The sequence below is a fragment of the Argiope bruennichi genome, chromosome 3 (assembly GCF_947563725.1).
Source record: "Argiope bruennichi chromosome 3, qqArgBrue1.1, whole genome shotgun sequence".
Lineage (NCBI taxonomy): Eukaryota > Metazoa > Arthropoda > Arachnida > Araneae > Araneidae > Argiope > Argiope bruennichi.
Genome location: NC_079153.1, coordinates 28,121,611 through 28,147,516, shown reverse-complemented (window position 1 = coordinate 28,147,516; position 25,906 = coordinate 28,121,611). Strand labels below are relative to the sequence as shown.

Genomic DNA, 25,906 nt, shown 5'->3' with positions numbered 1-25,906 from the left:
AAATGAAGCTGTAGATATGCATTCATTGACAAAACTTACTTTTCTTACAAATAAGAAAAATATTTTAAATTTTATTGGTCTGGCACTTCTTATTGTGATAACGACTCTGCCCTATTTTTGTTGAAATCTCATTTCTTTAAGTATGTTATTGGAAATTATGTTTACTTCGTTTAAAATGTATCTCGCGTAAATTACTTTTTTAGTTTGAGGCAATTGATTTTTTTTTTTTTTTTTTTTGCTTTAAATGCTTTTTTTTTTACAAAATATACTTTTAATGTACTCAATAAAAGGCTCACTTTTGTTTAAAAAATATATAGTAATAAGTTTCATCAAAAAGTTTCCTCGAATACTTATTTTCGAAGTTGTATAACTTGAACTGATTGATGAACCAGGCAATAAATTTGAAACTTTTTACATAGATGAAGATTCTTTGAAATAATTTGATTATTTCTTAATTTTTTTCATTAACTGCTAGCCACCTTTGGCGACTAAATGGCTCGTAGTGAATATTAGCTTCATTTATTTTCAATAAAATATATCGTGTACATAGTTTTTAAAATTCTTTCAAGAAAAATTTAAAATCTTGCATTATTTCATTTATGAACCATCTAAATACGGTCAAGTTCAATCACATCGTAGCTCTATTATCAATGATATAATTGAACATTAATATTATCTATCCGGATTTGCAGTGACATCATAGAAGATAGATTATCCGGATTGATCAGTTAATCTATTTTCTAATGTTCGTGGTACTTTAACTTCACTTTCGTATTCTTCATATAAAATATTGAACAAAATTCTTCAATTCTTCCTTTTTAGCTTTCAACAATGGAAGAAAAGCAAGCCATTAATTAAATATTTGAAGAAATAATGAAAACGGTTTAAATTACAGTGTATAAATAAAATTTATTTATTAAAATTATGCAAAAAAAAAATTCCAAAATATTTTAATCATAAAGATAACTTTTAAAATTTTAATATGATGAGGAACTCAGCTTTGGTTAACAATATTTTCGGGGTTATGACGGAAAATCTTCAAAATTTCGCTTAAATTTTACTTAATAATTTTTTAAATCGCTCCAATGTGCACATTTTCGCGCTTTATATCCCAAAGTTAATATGTCCTGCAGAGTGACCTCCAATATATGCTCACACATTTTTCTTTATTATTAGCAGAAGTAACTCTAAAAACTTACAACTCAATAATAACAAAACTCATTTTTCGAATGGAAACATTATTTTAATGTAAGCATTATATATCATCAAGATCTCGTCAATGTAAATGCTGTTTCTTGTGAAAATGAATTATTTTTTCATTAAAATTATATTCCTATGAATCACAAATAGAACTTGAAATTAAGAGCTACTGCTTTAACGAAAACGATGAATTTGCATGGAACTGTAAATGCAGCTTGCACACAAAACTTGCTGTAAAAAAAAGCAGAAATAAAAAAAAATGATAAAAGATGTTCAACTCTGAATTCACTTACACAAGCCATTAATTCCAATATATTATTTGATATAATACAGAAGACTTAGCAATGCGATACTGCACCAATCCAGACACTCTTATAGTTTGACGTTTTCTGGTAAACGAATAATAAAAATTAAAGAAAAGAGAATCGCTGTAAGCGGATGTAAATGACCTTGGAAAAAATGGATTTTGTATAATATTTTGAATTATATTTTGTAATATTTATTAATTGTAATATTTTGTAGTTTTATCTCCTATTTTATTTTACAATAAGTCTACATTAAAATACATTTTCTTTCCCATGAGCTTTTATCAACTCAACAGTCCTCTAATTTGATATCTGAAGGATAATTGGAAGTCTATTGTTTCGTACAAAATCAAAAATTATCGTAGTGAATCTTGTATATATAGAGATCGTCTTGTCAATATAGAGATTCTCTATTATATTGCCTACTATATCGGAGACAATATAGTAGAGAATCTTGTGCCACTTGAGAAATGGGAAGCTACCAGCCAGTTAAAATGCGCTATATACAGCATCTTCAATCTCTTTCTGTATGTAATTTCTTCCAAAAAATTCCCTCAAAGACTTAATTTTGAATTTGAAGAAGCTGAGCTAAAAGCTGAGACATGCAATTCATTTGAAATTTCAACACAAAATGAATAAATCATTTTCATTTCTCCATCTATCCTTTATTGCATGTGACGCAACGCCGAAAGAAGACAAACCTATTATTAGAATGCTCAGCCAACTTGCGTTGACCACACCACTTGGGAAATCACCAAAACAAACGCCAAGAAAAGACTCATTCCGCGCGATTAATTACATTCATTAACGGAAACAGTTGCTTCCATGCATTTTCTTCCCTTTTTCTACCCTCAGCCAAAAAATTGTTCTTCCAGGGTGGTGAGCACACCTTGTAACCTTCGCGGACACACCAACCAACCACCTTCTCCGGAACTCGTTAGGGGAAAGGAGATCCTTGAATCATTTTTAGGTTAGGGTCACACGAGAAAGTGATTTTCACTTCCGCATGACGAAAATGAGCAATGTCTCGCCAACTGTGGAAACCCTGGATTAACTGTCAAAAATGCAATCGAGGGATGAAAAGAGGGTGATTTCCAGCTGAGAAGCTCATATCCCTCAACAGAATCAGTTTGGAACACAGTACTCTCTCCACTGCCCACAATGCTCGGTATAAGAAGCGTCCAGCCCTACACCAACACCAACCATGCTTCTAATAAGAACGTACCACCTAAAGGTATGTATTTATATATGAATTATTAATTCTATTATTTATCTTTTCATAACTTTTTATCACAAATTATCTTTTCCAGATATCCATATGCAGCCTTCTATACATTCCCCCCTAAATTTATGTAGTAGGGGATAAAGGATATAATCCATTTGCATAGTAATAATTTGGCTTATACCATATTATTGATTGGTTGATTGAGTTTAAATTTTTTATTGATTTTATTTTTATATGTTATTAGAATATGCTGGTGATGAAATATTACTTCCTAATGAAAATTTAAATCGTTTCCAGCTTCATTCATATTCTGAAGATTTTAACTATTTTACATTTCAGCACTATTTGACTTTAATTCCTAAGCAGATTACTGTAATTCACATATCTATGGAATGTGTTTCCAGTATATCGCGACTTTATTAACCAGTGATTTATCATAGCATTTTAACATAAAATTTAAAAAAAAGAATTAAAAAATATTCAAATTTTGGTTGAAATTTTTTTACAAACATTTGTTTTTAGCATACGAAATTTAACTATTTAACTTGCTTTAATTTCTATCTGTATTCGATAATGCTTAATTTTTCATAGTAATTGTTTCAATGATTCGTATTCTAGTAGAAATTTTTAAAAATTTTAAACTTTTTAAAAAATATTTTATTAAATTGTAAATATTAATCACTTTCTAGATTAAAAAAAAATGTATATCTCCTATTTCATATAATAAATGGAATATTTTAAATAATTTATTGCATTTTAACTAAAATCATCTAGATCTAACAACCTATTTATAAACTAACGTTCTATAATTTCTTATGAAAAAATATAAATTTCCCTTACTTTAGAAATTTCAATTCAAGAATTGAATGGTAAGAAATATTTACATTCATACAATATTACTTAAACTCTATGCGATTTCTATTTAATTTAAATTTAAGTTTATGTTTTTAACTTATTCAAACTATTATGTTCCTATTACAGAATACAAATGAAAAATTTTCTCCACTTTATTAAGAGAATTAAAAATCCATCATAAGTTTGCATGTAATACCTTCCATTCATATTTGAATATGCCAGAGTCCCTCAAATGTAGGCATTCATTTCTAAAACTTTCACTAAATAAAATAAATTTTTTTGGCATTTGGGTATTAAAATGTTTTAATGCTGCTTTTGATTCAATTTTTTTATTCAACCTACTTTTTATATCAAATTTTATCGATTTAATTTCCAATGATTTTATTTGAAATAAACCATCCTTATCCCAAACATTTAAAGATTTTATTAACTATTATAAATATTATTATTTGCTATTTATTGTCTTTGGATTTTAATAGATATTTTTTACTGTCCGTCCACCCCTTTTGTTATTATGTAGATGTGCGTCAATGATAAAGAAACCACTAACTAATGCAAACTTTTTAACTTACATCAAGTAAACACATCTATGAAAAGTATGCAAAATAGTCTCTTATTACTGAATATATTTTAATCCAATTTATATATATAATTCAGGCAAAAGTTGAGATTTTAATATCAATTTATAGAAATGAAAGGCAGATTTTTCAAAGTAAGCAAAGACATATTTAGCTTCCCTTTGTTGAATACACTGTCACTACTTCTTTTGCCTTGGAGTATTCTTTGCAATAAAGACCTGCCATTTTGTTTTGCTTTATAATAAAGACCATTTCGAAATTAGAGCAAACCTAAATATTTTGTAATTATCACGTCGTAGCTTTATACTTCATTTGTCGTCTTGCGCTTCAGTTGAGAAATAAGATTTCTTCTTCTTCTTTTTTTTTTTTTCTTTTTTTAAGCTCTTTAAGTAGGTCTTATATGAACATCTATTTTATTGCAACAAAGCAAGAGAACGAGTCATTGTTTTATTGCACTAATACTAGCTGACAAATTCTAAATTTCTCTTTAGAATTGTTTAAATAGTAACTACTCTTTCAGTGATTAGAGTTCAAATTTACTTATCTTTTTGATAGTTCCGGAAATATAAATACATAAGAAAAATATATATAACTCTCTTCCGGATTTAGATGAGCAGGTATATTTACATGCCTTTTTAAGTCAGTGAATAATTTTCAAATAAAAATCAAATATATTTCTAGTATTGCTTATATAATATTTTTGTTTCTACTCACATATTCGGTATTTAAAATTCTTCAAAAAAATTCCAAAAAATAATTTTATGAATAAAGAAATATTACAATACAATTAAATTAATATTACAATTACAATCCCTATTAAATCAAGTCGAGAATATCTCAAAACAATTATTTTCATTTCTTAAATTTTAAATATAAAATTTTGAAAAAAACCCGCTAGCGTACTACAGTTAAATGAACATGCACTTAATAATTATAAAACTATCTTATTTTAACATAATCCTTTTTTTGATATGAAGCGACTAACTGTTTTTTTATTCGATTATTTTTATCTTGATCACCATATATTACTCCTAAAAGTTAATGATTAACCATTAGAGGAATGTATTTGTAAGGAGTTAAAATATTTTTCTATGTATAATTTTGTTTTTCGAAAAGCAAGACATATTTTCTAATTATTATTTAATTTGTCAATTTAGCCCTATCTCTAATTTAAAACCTTAACACATTGTGTCAAATGCTGCTAGAGATTAATAGAAAATTAGAAAATATTCCATTTTATAGTTTAAAAAATTAATATTTATAAACTGAGCGTCGAAACATCATTTTATGTTGAATTCATTAAAGAATCAACGAAATCTTTTTATTACTCTTCAGTTATTCCATTAAAACAATAAATTTTCGATAAGCTTAAATTTTTGAGCTCGCCTAATGTTAGGAAGAATTATAGTTCAAAGAATAATGAAATACTTTGCTAAATTTGTTTTATTTAGTTTGAAATTTACTTCATTTACCATTATATATTCAAAATCTTATGTAATCTTTAGTCAAATAATATTATGCAGTTTCAGTAAAATATTAATTAAAAATTATAAGTCAGATTAAAGGTAAATAAAACTGAAATGGGATTGTCTTTAAAATTAAGAATTGCACAATTAAATTACCGAAAATAAATTTGATTGTAAAATAAACTAAATATTCTCAATTTAAGCACCAATGTACAATTTCTTCATTCTATTCTATTCGGAATATTTCAGAATCACACTTTTATTTATTCTACTCTCAAACCCATTCTTTTTTCAAACAAACATAGAGAAATCATAAAACATAAACTGAATTCCTTACTAAAAGATAACAGAAATATAGAAAATATTATATTGAATGAACTAAAATCTTTTTAAAATTAATGTGCTTATCTATGAAAAAAAATCATTTTTTTCATATTGTTTATTTATTAATTCGTTTTGCATTTTTTTTTCGATAAATTTCCCTTGACCTTTTTGCAATCTTTTCTTACATTGTTTAAGAAAGTCGATTCGCTTACAGTATCTTTTTATCATCTAAAATAACAAAAAAACGTGCAACTATTCGTAAAACACGAACTCTATTCTTCTCTAGTTTGTTCTTTTTTGTGGTATCATTCAGAGATTTACACTGAAAATTAAAAGTAGAAAAGTAGACAACCTTGCTTATTTCCTTCTGTTTGGAATTTATATTGAATGTGACTCATGAGAAGAAAGAAATATATTGAAAGTGACATATCTTTGCCCTATTTTTTACTTCCTGTATATCGAGAATTTCTTCCTTTCTAAACTTCATTTGCATGATAAAGAAAATATTGTAACTACATAAATAATCTGTGCATTTCAGTTAATGAATCAAAGCATGTTTTGGTTGTTTATATTTGCAATTAGTAGTATCTTTTCTTTTTACAATTAACCTTCAGAAATTCAATAATAGAAATTTTTAGTTTCATTTTGTTAAGATGTTTATTTTTAAAATCGTGTGCAATGGAAACAAACCATGAACTAAATTAGCTTTAAATAAATAAAAAGGTTATTGATTCCATGAATAATTCCAATAACAATATTTAAAAAAATCAAACGATGAATGTGAACTAAAAACTTTTATTTTTGAAAAAAAGAAGTTTAAAATTTCCAAATCTAAAAACAAGTTTTTATTTATTTAAATGTATGTATTTAAATCATACAATTACTACTATAAACATTTCTCACGATGATGACTAATGCTATAAATGGAATTTTTAATCGATGAAAATATTTTGGAGATTAGAGGGGAAAAAATCATAAATATTATATTTAAGTAAATTACATGCATGTGTTGATTAATTAAACATTAAATTAAATAAAAGAACTAATTTTATAAAAAAAATTTCTTTGATATAATTTAAATTCGTTATTAAAAGCATTCCAGTTTAAATTAAAATTAGAGGTTCAGAATATATGTGAATATTACTTTAAAAGTCGTTTTAAACTTTTACATCTTTTACTTTGGAAATTAGAAATCCAAAACCATTCCTCAGTCTTTTTAAACAAAATTAAAATAACATAAAAATTGTATATTTTACTTTATTGTAAAAAAAGTAAAATATACAAATTAACTTAGCTTAATACAAAGTTAAAACATATTATTTTCAATATCATACTTAATGTTATTGTTAGATATTTTGGGCTTGCTCTGCTTGGCTTGCTTTGCTTGGCTCGTAGGGATTAACATTATCAAAAGTCAATACCATTTTATTCAGAATTGAAAAAAATAGATATTTAAAACTCAGTACTACAGTAGAGAGTGGAATAAAAATTTGACTATAAAATATTAGTTCCGAAAAATTTAGTTTTGATAATTATCATATGGATCGAACTTTAAAAACTTCAAAAATTTATTTTCTCAAATAACATTTAATACTTGATGTACACTTCGAAAAACTCCCAGCATTTACTTAAAAAAAAATCAGATAATGATATTTCTTCTTGGCAATTTAAAGATTTGGGTTACCTATTTGTTTATGTCAGCTTTTAACTTTGAAATTTCGTTTGCAATATTTTTATACTTGAAATAAATATGTTAAATATGCAACAATCTGTACGTGTTTTGTTCTTCTGTATTCTTCAGAAAATTTATTATTTGCATAAAAGATTGCTACATTTATCATTATGTATTCAAAACGTGTTGTTACTCATAGAAGATCACTCTTAATTTTTCTACTAGATTTTCTTTCTTTTCTACTACTCAAGCTGAGAGGCAATTCGCTTCCGAAATATAAAAAGACAAAAATAAAATGCACCTTAATTTATCAAAAATTATAGTATCTCTCTATCTACAAAATGCAGTTAATTCACTGAAATCCATTCATTCCTTGATTCATTCAGTGAAGCTTGTCTAATTTGAAATTGATGGCTCCACATTAAAAAAGATTCAAATTGTATCAAATACAATTTGTTGTATTCAAATTGTATCAAAATTCAAATATGAGATTTTCAAAACCAATTTTTCCAGTTTTTCAAATTTAGTTTTTCTAATTCTTCAAATTCAAAATTCAAATCCAGAGCTTCCAATTCTTAAATTATTGAATTGAATTGTGAGATTATTTTTATTTTAAAGAAATTTGAGATATAAAGCACTTGTTGAAAGAAATTTTGCTAGTGAAACTTCTGGCAAATAAAATATTTGCACATTTTCATAGATTGATTTAAAACAGATTTTAAAAATGTTGCAAGTGGGAACACGCCGGTTAATTACTAAGGGTGCCAACATTTAAAAAAAATGTGCATGCATAAAAAAAAGAAAAGACCGGATTTTTTTTTTTTTTTTTCCATTTCTCGAAACGCAGAGAAAGTGTTCTTGATAAAATCAGAACAACGAAAGTTAGAGTTGAAATAAAAAAAAATATTTATACTCGTTTCTAAAGAAATTGATATATTATTGGTAATCATATTATTTCATTATAGAATAATTTTATTGAAAAATATAACGAATACTTTTTTTAGTTCATACGAAACTAAGAGAATTTTGAAAAATATTATTGCTTATTTATTTCCATCGCTTAAATTTTGCTTGTTTTGAATGAAATTCATCACATTTCCAATAATTTAAATGTTTAGATTAAAATTCTGAAATTTTAGATACTTTGTCGCATTTAAACTTTCTTTTATTCTGTAATCGTGGCCATTCTAGGAAAGATTAAGTTATATCAAAAATCATACTTTAGAAACGAAATAATAACAAAGATATCTAAATCCTACGCTTTAAATTTTCGATCAGTTTCAATTTTACATTTTGCACTTTTCTTATTCATTATTCAGTTCTCGTTCTACATTTTCCTATACAATGCTCGTTTTAAGCAGAAATAGAATTATCTGTAAGCTTTTGTGTAAGGTTCCGAATTCAAGTAAGAATAAAAGTAGTTCGCAAACAATAGAGATGGTTTATTGATTTCATTAAAATTGAAAAGTTCCTTCTATCAAAAGTTATTTGTATTCGTTTTATATTAAATAAGGTCAAAGATTTTACTGAAATGATGATTATTTATTTGTTATATTTATTTATTTATTTCATTGTCAAATATTTAATCTAAAATTCTTCAGATGGTGATTTTGAATTTCATTTTTCGAGAATCTTAAATATTTAAATTATTTTTATTTTTCGCATCTACATTACTTTTTAGTTTTGGTGATAAATCTGGTAACAACGTGAAAAATTGTTCTAACTATTTATTTAACTATTAATCCCCTTTCTCTTCTGTTCAGCTTCAGCAATTAATTTTAGAGCACTGAGTCATATTTTCCAGATTTGTAACAAAATGCATGAAACTATATTTCCTAATATATACCGTCGTTCTTTTTAATTAAAAAAAATGCTTTTATCAATTCAATTTTAAGATTTTTTTTTAATTAAGCTTTTGTTTCATATTCTTCTTTTAATAAAATCTTAAGAAATCGGACTTTTAGAATTTGTTATCCAAAATAGCAAGTGGATAGATAAAATGTCCAGTTAGAACATTTTAAAAGGGGAGATGGTATTGATCTTAAGAACACCAAATTTCTGCAGCTTGTATTTCAAATTTTAAGGCAAAGAGTTATGTTAAAAAAATTTCAAAAAAAAAGAAAGAAAGAAACATTCCATCCAAATTGCAGTTTCTTTACGAAAGAATGCTTTACTATGTATAAATTCAAACGGATTATGGATGTTTATACAATAATTTATATCTGTTGAATCTTTATATAATTTAAAGTTAAATTAATATGCACCAAGACCATGGTTGAAGTATTACATTACGATTGAAAATTACTATTCTTTTACATCAAAATTCTTTACCATTTATAAATTAAATTAATTATAATTTAAATATATATTACTATCGTTTGAATCTATGGCATTCATATAAGTCATGCAATTAAATTAATCAAAAATGCGACCATGATTGATCAATCATACGATGAATGAGCTGTTACACATTTCGAATGGAAGTAAAAAGGGTTTTTTTCCTCTCAATATCTTACATTTTTTTATGACAATTAGAATTTTTTCATTTCAGAGTTCTGAATTCGAATGCCTTAACTTTACCCTTTCCATATGTTCTAATAAGTGTTGCAAACAAACAAAAAAAACAAGTAAAATAAAAAAATTAGACAGAAAAATTTTCTATTAGTGAAAGAGAACGTGAAGAAAAAATCCAGGATTCGGATATCCTCTGGTATTTTTTGAGAGAGAATTTATGCCGTCAATGTATCAAATTCATTAATTAATTATTGAAACGTTCAACTCATCCAAGTTTGAAATCTTTTGCTTCATAGTATCCTGTATTTTTTTTTCTTTCAATGATAATTATTCCAAACTATTTAGCAGAATTAAGTATTCTTAGTTAATAAGAAAAAATCTAGCAACCTGTAACTGAAAGTATATGTTTATTAAAGAATAAAATATGCTGATTCAAAAATATTTGAAGATTTCTTTTTTGAATCTGCAGAATTCAACATCAAAATGCGAAATATTAAAATTTTAAGTTATTGTTTTTGTGCGGATAGAAGCTTCATAGAGCCAAAATTTAATTTTAAAAATCTGCTGTATTCTAAATTAACAGATAAATGAAACGTTATTGAAAATTGAAGCATTAATTATTATTAAACACTATTACAAGTTACAAATCATTCCAAACTATTGCTTCATTTAAAAGATTTATTTATTCGTATGTAATAATATTCTAATGAAAATAGATCAAATATCTGTGATTTAAAATGACAAAGAACTTAAAGAAAATGAAAAAATTAATTACAATAAAACCGCTCGATACTTTAGACTTTTTGTTTTTCATTCGCATTTTGAGGTACATTGGGCATCTACTATAATGAATTCATAAAAATATTGAATTAAGTATGTGAAAGTAGTGGACTGATCCATCAGTTCGTAGAATAGATTCATTAAAATTCCAGAATATTATGTTTCTTTGCTTTTTTAAAAATAAATAAATAATAAAATAGATTTTATAGTGAACTAAATAGAATAAATAAATGTAATTTATCACGATAAAGAATAAATTTGTTTCATTTTATCTCTTTAATGTTCTACACAAATAATTTCACATAAAAGTGTCAAGGTACCTTTCACAATATCTGAAAACCAAAACTACAAAAATAGGTTAGGAAAATATTATTATGCAAAATACATTAGCAGAGACAATTTCCTCAAATAGGGATTATAAGGCTTCATATCAAACATTTAGACAGTTGTAGAACAATTTGGGAATTTCCTCTTCCGTACATAGACTGGTTCAATGTCATTTGGACAATGCATCATCAAGCAAACCTATCTTAGGACCCCAAAAACGTCGTCCAAGTCCATTTTGCTTTCGAAACTCTGAAATCACGTGCAACCCACAAACCTAGAATGTCTGTATCGTTCCCAACCTGTTTCGAGCACCTCAGAACCCCGCAGTAAAAGTCCATCCCTTCAGGTGAAAGATATATTTCATAAAAGCTTCCTGTGATTAGAATTTGCAAGCATGTCACTTGGAATGCTGCTGGGAGAAAAGATAGATGGCGTGATCAGCAAGTGAGAGAAGAATCGTTTGCCTTTTAACCATTTTATAACGGATGGAATGAGTGGCATCACCAATTTGAAATCGGCGTACAAGGCTGTTGTTTTATATTTTCTCGAATTCTGGAATAATAAGTTTTAAAAAATCTTTTCTTAATAATTGAATTAGATTTAAACAGTTATTTCTGATATTATTTGTCTGTGGTAAAATTTAGAATTTGGTGATGCATTTATTTTACACACTATTCTTAAGTAACAATTATGTTCTTTTCAGCATGATCATATTTATTTCTCAATTTTTCAAATATATAAATTCCAATAAATTGAATATGCCATCAGCTTTTTACTAGTAATAAAATCTTTCTGCAGTTTATTTGAAATGTTATAAAATATTTAAAGCATACAGACACAATGAATTTCGAATTTAAAAATTGGAAAAGCGTTTCGATCCTCTGACAGTTAATTCTTGATAGGAATTAAAATATGCATAAAGAAAACCAAAAAGACACAAAGTTCATCTATTTAATTATAATTTCTACCTACTTATACTTCTAATGTAATAAAAATATTTGTAAACATTAAACACCAATTTTCTTTAATATTTCTGCTAAATATAAATTTTCATGGGGAAATGTCTAATTTTATTTATTGATTCACAAAAACTGATCTTGCAGAAAAAAACTCGGAAAGCCTTTCTGAACTATTTCTTAGTGAAAAAAACAATGTAACATTAGTTGCTATGTTAGGATTTAATTACTATGCAGCATATATTATTATATTTAAAAAGAAGATGAATCATCATACATTGAATTCTTTCCGACGAGAGTTTTTTCGCTTTTAGGTATTCTGAATGCTGTTTTGCATTTATTCTTAAAGTTTTAACAGTTATAAAGATTCTGAAAATGCAGTTTATTTGACATAATATTATTAAAAGTCGTTTTAGCTACGTATGTATACATGTTCCATACCTCGTCCTAAGCAACAGTGTTGAATTCATATATACTCTGCACATGTATTATTTAAGACAAAAAAATTTCAAAGCGCAAACATTTATTACATGCTCAATTAACTGAAAATGGCAACCGAAATGTTGCCATTTTCCCACAGTAACGTTGGAAAAAATTATCTCAAAAGAAAATTTTTCCTTTTTAATCATATAAATTTTATTCCTTTCTTATTATTTTTTTCAAGATTTAATGAACAATGGAATAAAAGCTAGTAAATTTTTAAAAAGAGGAATTTTTAAATATTCAATTGCTAGAGGATAGCAAGAATTTGAACTACTCTTATTTTTTAACATTTCTGTATTATTTCTTTTTATTTCTTTGCCTCCGTTTTTATAATTTTTTAAAGACAATTAGTGCAATATTTGTAAAATATTTTTTGTTGTTGAAAAGCAAGAATAAAAACGAAGAACTGTTGCCTGAACATGTAAGTATAATTTTGGAAGAAAACTGAAAAAAAAATTTTAAGCATATTATTAACAATTTTTATTAAGTTTAACATACAACTATTGATTTGTTTTATTATTATCAAGAAAATTAGCTAGAGGTGGGTTTTGAAAATCATCCGGAATTTTAAATTATAAAAAGATTATGTATTTTAATGTTTTATGCAAAAGACAAGACATTAAAAATATGACATTACATTATTAGACAATTTTACATTAAAAATATTAGACAAGAATTTATTTTAATCATAAGAAACAGCGGTTATATCAGCTACTTTTATATGTAATAAATTGAAAAATAAAGTAAAACGAAAAGATTTAATTTTACAGAAAATAAATCATCAATCTAATTATCAGCCCATAATAAATTATGCCATTACAACAAAAATACTCATAGGTATAACTGTAATTGTTGAAACTTTTCAACATTATCAGTCCTTGTGAATAATTGTGAAACTGTTTTAATAGTTAATATGAACAAAAAAAGGCTTTCTTTTTTTAATACGCTAATCATTGAAAATAGATGATTTCAAAACAGGCAGATAAGGAAATCAAATTCATAACTAGCAATACTCAGGTACTGATCAACTTTAATGTCCCTTTCAAAAGTTTCTAGATCCCAAAGATAAGAAAAGAATGAGATTTTAATCAGAGGTATGCTTACCCATTTATTTGTTACAAAATCTGTTCTTTGTATCAAATCGCTTTGCAATCAAAATGATTCAACCTTCAGATTCGCGTCGTTTGACCTCTTTTTTGAAGCCAAACTCTCTTCTTATTATAAGTTATGTGCTAAATAGGACTAACTTCTGATTTTACCTTTCGATAAGGTATGTAAATTTCAAACAGGTTACATCATCTTGTTTAGGAAATAGGTTTCATATTATTGTTTTGATTTTGTTCTGGAAATGTAATTAGTGTACAGCGATTTGAAAAAAGACTATGGGACTTCTTTGCTGTCCTGCAGTTATATTTATGAAAATCCTTTTATAAATTTACCAATTTTTCTTTAATTCATTTAACCATTTGTGATGAAACAAATGTTCTTTGGTTCTGTTTTTCATTCAATCGATTTTGGGTTGAAAATAAATAGTCATTTCTGAAAAAATCCTTTTTCTAGATTTTATTGTAGATTATTTAAAAGCAAAAATTCAAATGAGATTTTTTTTTTTTTTCTTTTCAATACTTTCTCATTAAATGAGTTGCACAGATTTGATATTTATTTCATATTAATTGTTTCAAGTAAATTGTTCATAATAAATATGTTAGTATTAATCTTCTCTTCGTGTTGTTGCCATGCAACTTTTTGAAATCTTTATGCGAAAAACAGGTATTTAATTTAAATTAATTAATAAGGTAAGATAATTAATAAGGTAACAGGTAATTAATTTAAATATATATATAATTAATTTAAATATATTTGCAACCCATTTTTATGGGTCTAGGGCTGTTTTGCGATGGACTTGGTAACTTTTGAGTTCTTGCCAGATAGCGAGTACTCATCGAATTTCCGCGCCATGCCAAATGAAACGTCCTAGGCTCCGAGGGATTTGGCATTGCCAAGGTCCACTTACACTGCGGTTTTGGATGGAGTCGGATTTGAACTTGGAACTCGCCATTCCAAAACCGAGGCCGTATCGTCAAGCCGCAGCGATAGCCTTTGCAAACAAGTTCAGTTTTTTTTTTTCTCTCTTCCTTTTTTCAAAATATTATATATATATATATATATATATATATATATATATATATATATATATATATATATATATATATATATATATATATATATATATATATATATATATATATATATATATATATATATATATATATATATATATATATATTGTTTTCTTAATAACTAACTACAAGAATATAAGCTCGATACATTTGAATAAGAATAAATGTTGTACATGTATAATTAGTAAAATTTTAGTGGGGGGGGGGGGTCTTTCATTTTACAAAACAATTAAATATTTCTTTCTAGTTTTTGCATGGCTAACTTAAAGAATATAAGCTCGAGACATTTTAATATGAATAAATACTTTGCCTTATAATTATGACTCTATTAAAAAAAAATTTCAACCCTTCTCCAATTTTAATACAAATAAAGACAAAGACATCTATTCGTATCAAAAGACATCTGTCCATATTTTGCAAAATTCTCAAACCTACACGAACATCGAAACAAGAAAAGGCCTCCTAAACTTCATGGTTGTCAGATTTTAACTAACAAAAAATTTTGCTAAACTTCATTACTTACTAAAAAAAAGTGAAGCAATTTATAATCTTTTTAATAAATAAAACATTAAAAAAAAAGGTCGTGAATATATACTAAAATTGATTAGGAAATAAACATTTAGTCCAAAAGAAAAAAGATGAAAACTTCTTTCTCTTTATACATGACAGATAATCTCAAGGAGCCTCAACCAGGAAACAGTTACTCATGCGTCCACTTTGCATGCATCCACAATGTCACAGCATTTAACCTTACTGAAACAAACCATTTTACTACAAGATGGATTACAACACAAGACGATTCTTTAGCAACATTTTTCCTCTAAACTTTTTGTACCTACAACTTGATATTCCTACTGAAAACAAAGAAAGCATCAATAGATCATTTCGAAACACAGTTTGAAGAAAAAGATTCGGAAGGCTGGTTGACCTAGTTAGCATTGCGGACGATGCACCGGAGGGCTTGTTGAGAGGATTCAATTTCATTAACAGAATTAATTCATCGTTGTTCTTTCCAGAAATTTCATCCAATCAAAAATCGATCTAAAATTTCACAACCTACAGATTCACCTTGCTCTGTATTTTACCTAAAACATAATAGCCCTCCATATCCATTTTGACAGATTTCTTTTACCAATTCTTACTTTTTGTAGAGCCTAGGGGAGGCGGCATAACTCAATAATTTTCCTCGTTTGCTTTCTTTTTTTTCTTTTTTTTTTTTCCACTTTTTTCTAGCACAGTAGCACTAGTATCCGTTTCTTCTAGCCCGAAGCTAAAAGGAGAAAGTTGAAAGATGATAATGATGGCCACTTTCACTTGCACTGTTCAAATTCGAAGTGACGAAGGACTTCGTGCTGACTCGAAAGTGTAAAATCGCGATGGCGTGACGATAAATAATTACGATAACAAAGAGTTGTAAATGGATGTGGAGCGAGAACTATGCGTCCATTTACAACTCCGTTGACTTCATTAATATGAATGAAACTTTCTTTTTTATGTGGCAGCAGTTTCATTCAATGAACTATCAAACTAAGACATTCCAGATTTAATAATCCTTCTTTTATTCTTTGTGACCGAATGTTAAATCGTGAAAAACTGTCAAAGGGTTCTTAACTAAGGAATAAATGTCTTCTAAATCTTTATTTCCACACATATCATGATTATGGTTGTTATATTAATAAATCAAAACTGGTAGATATTTATTAGAATTTGCAGATATTTCCTTTATGAAAAAAACACCTTTCATTTTAGGAAATAAATATCTGTATAGTTTAATTTTGAATGAATTTACCATCCTTTCTGTCTTGTATAAATGATTTAAAAATAGTTTGTGCTCAATTATAATGAATTTTTAATAACTGAATTTATCAATTTTCACATTTACAACAAATAAGATAATGTTTTTGCTATTCGTAACTATTTAATTTCTAAATTTGTACTATTTTATTTTAATATTTGTGTAACAGATATGTGCATCTATATTTTTTTTATATGGATATTTCTTGCATGCAATAAAAATGCATGTAAAAGAGTATTATATCGTGCACAAATTTAGAAATTATATGTTATTAAGATAAATAAAGAATTATTAAGCTTAATAAATCTAAAATAGATCAAATTCATTTTGATAAAAAAAAAGCATAGAATGTGTTAGTGGATTCTTTTTATATATTTCTAAATAAAAAAATAGGGGAAAAGATAATAGATAAAGATAAAAGAAAATAGATTAAAAAAGCTTCGAAAACGGTATTTTTACACTTATTAAATAGCTGTTACTATTTTTCATATTATATAATATTAAATAAGAAACAATAATCAATCATTTAAAAATCCTTTATAATCATTTATCTCCATTTAAAAATCATTTATTTTCGCATTTTCTTATAAATGTTTAATCTTTTTTCGCAGCTAAAGGCAAGAAGGGGTTAGTGGACATCATCTCAGCCGGTACTCGTCAAATATGGAACAAGAAGGTTCCTGGCACCCAAATGGAGAAACTACAGAACATCATCCAGGATAAATACGGCGTCAAATTCGGTAAGATAACATGGAAAATATTTTACTTATAAAGCTTTTTGTTATCATTCCATTTCCTCAAAACTTGTATTTGTTTAAAGAAAATTTTGTTGGATTTTTTTATTATTATTATTCATTTATTTATTTCCATTTCTTTTATTAAAAGTTCAGAAATCTATGCTCGAAATAATGCTTGGGAGATAAAATAAAACAAATAATTTGATAGAAGACTATAGTACATTTATTTTGTTTTTTTCATTTGGTTACTCTTACAAATAACAGAAAAAAAATATATTTTAAGCATTTTTTTCATTCTAGTTTTTTATTCGAATAATTTCAATTTGTGTTTAATAATATACAATGAAACGTAGTTATTAATTTGTAAGCAGAATATGTTATTAAATATACTATTCTTAAACAAAAAATACTGTTTCTAAATCAAAACCATACTTTAAATAGAAAACCTGGAGAAAGTGTAAACTAAATTCCTATTTTATTTTATTTTAAAGAAATATTTATTTTTATTTCTGGGGCATATCTTCATGTTATCTAAGAAATATATTTGACATTCATGGATTTAAATACAGACTAAATCTTTCTCCTATTTTTTTTCTCATCTGTAATATGATTGATTGCACTAGCGTAATAAAATGCACTCAATTTATTTTAGCATGATTCTGGCAGAACTTTCACAGACAACAGATTATTAGCTAAGATGTGTGTCAAATTTAATTATATAAATTGATGCTCATTACACATCAAGAAACATTAATTAGAATTTTTAGTTTTTAAACAATTTGTATTAAAAATGTTTTTTTTTTGTTTTTTTGAAATTTACAAAAATGTTTAGACAAACCCACTGAATTTCTAGCTTTAGTATTTTTTTAAAAAAATCTAGATTTCATATCAATTTATCTATTTTTATAGTATTATGTGTCTTTCTAAATATTTATCAAACTGCAAAAAAAAAACACAGGTTCGTCAGAATTTTTTTACAAAAAAAACCAAATCTGTTTAAAATGTCAATATTTTCAAATTTCTATTCTTACAGTTAAATAAATTTTTAAAAGCAATTTCTCATCATTCAATTTCAATTTTACTCTTATTTAATTGAGTTTAATCTATATGATTGCATATTTTTTTCAGAAAATTACTGGGATTTCCATGAGTGGTCCATCAAAAACTATTCTCAGTTTTGGGAAGAAATTTGGAACTTTTATGAAGTTGTCTGCTCGAAACCTTATGATCAGGTAATATTAATGTATTAAATTATGTAATTACGTTACATTTTACAAAAAAGGATCATCGACAAGTGATCATTTTTCGCAAAAAAATATTATGGGTGATATATATGTATAATGATCACCTGATGATTAATATTAAGAGATATAATTACTTTTGTATATTCATGAAAAGTACAAAAAAAGTATCCCATCAATAAATAACTCTCTTTATTCTCTTAACTAATTTTCATTTCTACTTTAAAGAATATCTTTCAAATAAATCTTATTCTTAAGGTCTATTTTTTTATTGAGTCTGAAACTTTAAAACATTTTGGCTGCAACAGATAAATTTAATCTTTTCATGGGTTTTTTTTTCTTTTTTTGTCTTTGCCTTTTATTTTCTTCAAGGAAGTTTTAGAAAGAGATGTACAAATTCAATTTATATCTTCTTCAGATTTCTTAATTAAATATAAATGAAAAAAAAAGTAAAACGAGCTCAAAATACGGCAAATGAGGTTTGTGCTTCGACGAATTTTCTTATATGTTGAGCATCATATAGAAAAATAGTGTACTTTTCTTAAAATATTATATTAAAATTCTAATTAGGATTTTAAAAAGTTATTCTTATTTATGGTTAAATGCGGTGATATTTTCAAAACTAACAATGTTACTTTTCCAAATTTTTGCTGCAAACACATACAAAAACTAACATCAGCTCATAGTTCTAAAAACTAACGTCTTTACAGCAATGAAAGAATATATTTTTTCATCGATCTTGGCTCGTGGTTTAACACGCTTTGTTTTCATTTCAGCCCTCCAGGCGAACAGGAGATCGAGTCATTGATGTGGAATGGTTCCCTGGCGCTAGGTTGAACTATGCAGAGAACATCCTTCGATATCGAGACGATGGGGTAGCCCTCATCTGTGTTGGTAAGTAATCACATGAAAATAATCGATCGGTAACGCTTTTGAATAATAAATATAACTCTTTTTTTAGCATCTTAAATCCTTTTGCGTTGTATCGAAATCTTGCCAAACGAAATTACGTACTGTGCATGAAATTCAAATTTGGGCTGTTACATTTACATTAGATGAGAAATATTCTAGTTTATGCGAAAAATCGCAGTGTAAAATTAGCATATTGATATAGATATATGATATTTTTAAGGGGTATGAAATGAAAACCCTGAAATAAAACTTCGTGTAGTAGACGTATTTTCATCGGAAAAATGGGCTTTTGTTGAGAATTTAAAAAGGTTTTTTTAAAGATTTTCACTATTCATTGAAAAATTCTTCTTATAATGTTTTAAGAAAATTCTTCAAAATATTTTAACTTCGTGTTACTTTAAAGGAATTTTACTATTCTTTAAGAATAACGGAATTTATCAATTATTTAGTAACTTTTTAACTATTTTATTGATTTAAAAAATTATGATTCAGATTTATTAACAATTTATTTTTGCTAAAAGAAAATAGTCAAATATCTTAATGTTTTGTTCCCAATAAGCAAATTTCAGAAAATTTTATATGTTTGTCGCATGATATTTGTCTTCTCCAATTTGATAAGGGAGTAACTTTTTTTATTATTATTATTTAGGTCACTTTCATCTTTATGCCTTAACATAAGAATTTTGTTTCTATATTTTAATTTACAAAAAGCCTTTTTTTTTTCTTTTTTTTTCTTTTCTTTTTTTTTTTTTTTTTTTTTTTTTTTGCTTCTACTTTCCCAGTTTTTAGAAACGGAATTTAAGATATGTGTTTAAATCTTTCTAAAGAAACGAAGGTTAGAAGTATTTCCAGTGTATTCCTAAAAAAAATTTTGTTAGTGAAAAAATTATTAAATAAAATCAATATAAGAAAATTGATGCATTGTTTTTATTTTTTTTAATAACTTTATAATTTTTTGGAAGAAGGGCATTAATTTGCAAAAGGAATCAAAAGTATTTTCACAATCTCGTATTTGAAAACTGGTGCTGCCATCTGTTTTCGAATTTACATACTTAAAAATAAACTCAAGAAGCCATCAAAAATTTTTCAAACAAAATTACTATATCAATTGCTTTTGTTGCGGTAATTGCACATGATAAGCATTAGAAATTCCAGCGTTTCTGCACATAATGTATATGGAAATCTTTAAATTCAAAAGTATTATCTATATATTTTCTTATTTAAATCATACCATCTCTAAGCGCTTATTTTTTTAAAAACAAGATAAATGTGGAATATAAATTTTAAAAAAACATATTCTATAAAAATTATACACATAGGGTAGTAATATATTCAGATATGCTGAATACTTTATTAAGGGAGAGTTTTTTCTGAGCGCTTGCTATATATCAATTTATTTTAAGGATATAACAAATTTATTATCTTAATAAATGAAAGATTATTAAGAAGTTATTTTTCTATTTACTCTAGCTCTAATCTCATTAAAAAATTTTACTAAATTAAATATTTTTCCTCTAACACCATTGAATAATTTCTATTGATGGTTAATAGATAAATTAGCCATCAACCGAATGCATTAAATTAGTATTAGAAGAAAATGTATTTAATTAGTATTAAAAGAAAATGTATTTAATTAGTATTAGGAGAAAATTTTATTTCTAATCAGAAAAATTATTAATATATGAAAAAAATATAATCTATACCCAAAACATTTTCCCGCGTATGTTTAAAAAAAGTCTTGAAGCAATACACAAATTCGTTTTAATATCAGAGATCGGAGAAAACTGCAGATGTCACAGGACATTTTATGTCACAAAAATAATGAGTATTAAAAAAATATTCAAGTATAAGATCAGACATGATTTGAAAACAAGATATAATTTCAGGCTAGAACTGTCAGTTTTATTCAAATTAAAACAAATAGCTTCATTCCGTATAAAATCTTATACCAAATAAATTATTCAGCATTTTTGAGAAATATTAATATATAAATGCATGTTCTTTAATCCTATTCTTTACGTACCCTGAATGTACCAAAATTTCTTAAAAAGGATCTTGTCAGAACCAAGACCAACTATTAAGTTGTTGATAGATTTAACTTGATTTCCAGTATTTACTTTTTAACCACTCAATTTATTCAGCTATAATAGAGTCATTTTTTTTACTCCTTTTAATACATAAAAGTATTAAAGCCTGGTGTTTTGAAATCCTAACGATAGTCTTCAGAAAAAATAATTTAAAAATTAGACCCTTTAAATGATTTAGAATTCTAGCCCTATTTGGCTTCATCGATTCTTTAGTACTGATAAGAATTTTTGTTATTTCAGTCAAATGTCATAAATTGTTTGATTAGATTTATTCAATAGCAGATTAAAAAAAGTTATAAGTTTAAAACCAAACTTTTGGCATTCTTAGTTCTAAAATAATGAATTCCTTAGTATAATATTATACCAAAAGAATTTTCTGTACAATTTTAAATAAATTCATATAAACCATAATGATTAAATCAAACATAACTTTCGAAGAATATAAATTCATTTATCATTAATCTTCAATCTAATTTCTGGCATTCCTTAAAGTTAAGTAAGACTCCAAGCAAAATCTTGACAGTCAGACAGCCTGACTGCATTTACAATCATGCCATCGAAGGACTATATCTCAATTATACAGTGTTTACTTTTTACTGGTTTCTCTCGAAAGTTCAATCGATCCAGACGTTTGTAACGTAAAATCAATATAACTATTTTTAGTCCTGATTATTAATCATCAGACTGACTTCTAACATTCCCTACAGCTAAGTAAAACCTCCACGCAAAACCTTGACAGTCAGATAGCTTGAGTGCTTTGACAATCCTGCTATCGAAGGACTAAATTTCAACCGCCCCTATTTACTTTTCACTGATTTCTCTAGAAAATCCAATCGATCTAGTTTAATGAAAAATCAATATAACCCTTTTCCATCCTTTTTCATTTTCTTTTATCTGAGTATTCCAAGGTAAAATAACTTCGATATCCTTTAATCCTCGTTTCAATTTCAGACGAGGATGGAAACGAAGTGAACGTGACCTTCGCTCAGATGTACGAGGAAGTGAGAATGTACGCTGCTGCCTTCAAGAAGATTGGCCTTCAAAAGGGGGACAGAGTGGCTTGTGAGTATCGCCAATGATCATTAAAGAACAATTAGGAAAAATTCCATGAGCAAATCAGTTTGCTTGGATCAATATTTTGATTCATGATTCTGGTTTTGAAATCAGGCATTTTTCAGCAATAAAAAAAAAAGTGATTAGAGTGAAAAATATTCCATATGAATCTTTAAAATCTGAAGAAGGATAAAATATTTGATTTTAAATCATCCATAAAATGTTTCATTTATAATTTCATTGTCAACATAGTAATTTCATAATTAATGCTTTTTAGCATTACAAAACAAAAGTTTTGAAAGGGTGTGTAAATTGGCTAATTAAAAGACGAATAGTACGTTTTTGGCATGCTCAAAATTCATTCATTAATTGTCGTTAAGTTTATTTTAGTTGTTTCAGTGACAAATAGTGTTATTTTTCATGTACAATGTTTATACAAAAATTTCATTACTTAACATGGGGATGATTAGACATACATAATCAATTAGACAATATTTAGTTGAATGATTACGAAATATTACAATTAAGAAAGCTTCCAAGAGATTTCTTAATTTTACAAAAACCCAATATTTAATCCATTTTAGTTCATTAGGCCATATTCTCAACTGCAGAGAAATTTTAAAATATAATTATCCTAGATTTTTCGTATAAAATTATAATAGAAATGTACAGTTATATTATGTATTTGATTTAATTAAAAATTCTAGATATTTTAAGTTAAATCATAAAAAAAAGCAAATAACTTCACACTAAGGAAGAGTTAGGCTAGAAAAATAAAAATCAAATTCATAAATGTTATAATAGCTTCAATATTTGGTTTAATAAAAAGATATGAAAGTGCTACAGATTTGTTTTGATATTCTTATAAATTAATAACATTTTGTAACTTATTTAACTGGATACAACTATAGAGCTGCAAATGATATGCCATCATTCAACCATTCAGATGAGGTCAAATTATTAACAATTTTCTAATTAATCTGAACATGAGAAACATATCACATTTCCGATTATCTTTATAATCTTTTATAAAATATGTTCCTAAAATAAAAATAAATTACATATTTTTAAATATACATCATGTCTAGAGTGAATAAATTTATGTTTTTAATCTTATTTCATCTTTCATATATAAATAAATACCTAAAATTTCAGTAATTATTAAGACTTCTTTTATATCATAACTGGGGAATGGTATATTCCGAACAGGAAGGCTTAAGATAAAGAGGATGTGAAAACGCATTCAGAGGTCATATAGCTTCAAAAGAGAATTCTCCATAATTTAGCTGAGAAAGTATTTTGATTTGGGAGTGTGCAGATTCTGAAAAACAAAAACGCGTGCAACTCAGAAGTTAAAGTAAAGTTTGAATTCAAATAATTGGAAAATATTGAATTTTAAGAGCATGGATAAATTAAAGTTATTACAAATGTAAATATATATTTCATCAAGCTGCGACAGTCGAAATTATTCTGAAATTTAAATTAAAAGAATTTATTTCTTTTGGTGCAGGTTACATGTCTAACAGACGGGAGGCGATTTATGCAATGTTGGCGGCAGCAAGCATGGGAGCCATATTTGGTGGTCCGTTGCCATTTTACGGTGCAAAGGTAAAAAAACCGAACTATATTTAAATCAAATGTAAGAGATAATAATAAAAATTTCAGGTGTAGATCATTCACTTTTCCTGATTAATTCATCTACTTTAGTGGATTCTGTGGATTTACATGATTTTTTTTATACTATTCGCAGGCTGTGGCAGCTATCATGGACATCATGAAGCCGAAATTCCTCATCACAGTAGACAGATTCCAATTCAATAAGGATGAGATTAACATCTTGGAGAGACTCCCAGAGATCGTAAATGGTAAAAAAAATTAAACAAGATCCTTTATTTTAAAAATAATTATTCAAAAAATAAATACAACTTTTTCGAATAAAATATTTTATTAAGAAATTACAACTTTTTGTTTTATTGTTTTCAGATCAAAAATGCATTGAAAAAGTAATCATCATTCCAACCAAAGAAAGCTCCAAATTAAAGGACATAAGCTCAGTAAACAACAGGTAAAAAATTCAAGTGTCAATTTTTTTCATAAAGTTCATTCATTTTATAAAAGTTCTGAACGTGAAAGATTTATATATATATCCTACATTTACAGCTGCTTCCTCGACGAATTTCTAGAAGGGGCCTATAATCCTGATGGAAGTATTCCTGAGCTTGTTTTCGAACAATTTCCATTCAACCAACCCGTTTTCATTAATTTCACATCAGGCACAACGGGATTGCCAAAGGGTCTCGTCCATTCTGCTGGAGTGAGTAAAACTATTTAAAATTTGTTTTACAGAAAAAATGCATTGTTCTAAATAGTGTGAGTTTTAAGAGAAATTGTATCCTTTTTCATGTATTCAGACCTTTCACTTCATATTCATGTATTTCACACCGTCCGTTTCAGAATTTCTCTTTAAGCAATAATTTCTATTGTATCTATTTTAAATCCTCTAAATAATTTTTTCTAAACGAAATTTCAGTTTCATTTTAAAATCCTCTTCATTATTATTTTCTAAACAGAAATTTTAAAGAGATTTTATTGAAAATTTTAATTTATAGATTTCAACTACCATATCTAACATTTTTTTTAAACTTTCTTTCCAGACATTTTTGCCTCTTCTCAGAGATTTTGGTCTGCACTGCAATCTTGATCGAACCACTGTGACCCTAGCCATGCAACCCGTAAGTACAAAACTGATTTTAATATTAACTGAAAATTAATTAATTGAATCTTAATTATCAGCGTAACAAAACCAATTAATGTTACATATTTATTACACATATTAGGAACCAATTAACCAATTTATTTATTAGGAAATCAATTTCTTACACATAATGGGGGACGATTCTAACAATTTCTCATTAGTGTACTTACCATATGCTTGCGTTATATTTGAGTACAGGATTTAAAAATATTTAAGTTGATAAAAGATTAATTAATATATTGAATATTGAAAATTCAGAGAGAAATTCAATCTTCGATTTTTTTAAAAAACGAGCAATCTATGTATATAAAGAAAAGAAAATTATTTTAACTCAGAGAAATGATTATATTAATTAAAAGAGCTTCCTATTTAAATTTTATTAGTTAATAGTAATACAAAAAATAGTATTTATATAATCAAAGAAACAAAAAAATGTGAGTATATATAGGATACATTCTATC

General features: G+C 26.3%; 1 protein-coding gene across 1 annotated transcript in view; it reads left to right on the top strand.

Annotated features, from left to right (window-relative positions):
- Positions 1–2,595: 2,595 nt before the first annotated feature.
- LOC129963621 (acetoacetyl-CoA synthetase-like) overlaps positions 2,596–25,906 on the top strand; it is a 34,203-nt gene continuing 10,892 nt past the window's right edge. Inside the window, exons 1-10 of the mRNA XM_056078103.1 lie at positions 2,596–2,739; positions 17,272–17,400; positions 18,526–18,629; positions 19,415–19,532; positions 22,589–22,699; positions 24,201–24,298; positions 24,441–24,555; positions 24,674–24,755; positions 24,851–25,004; positions 25,345–25,422. Of these exons, the coding sequence (XP_055934078.1) occupies positions 2,667–2,739; positions 17,272–17,400; positions 18,526–18,629; positions 19,415–19,532; positions 22,589–22,699; positions 24,201–24,298; positions 24,441–24,555; positions 24,674–24,755; positions 24,851–25,004; positions 25,345–25,422 (1,062 nt within the window). The 5' untranslated portion in view covers positions 2,596–2,666. The remainder of the gene's footprint in view (positions 2,740–17,271; positions 17,401–18,525; positions 18,630–19,414; positions 19,533–22,588; positions 22,700–24,200; positions 24,299–24,440; positions 24,556–24,673; positions 24,756–24,850; positions 25,005–25,344; positions 25,423–25,906) is intronic.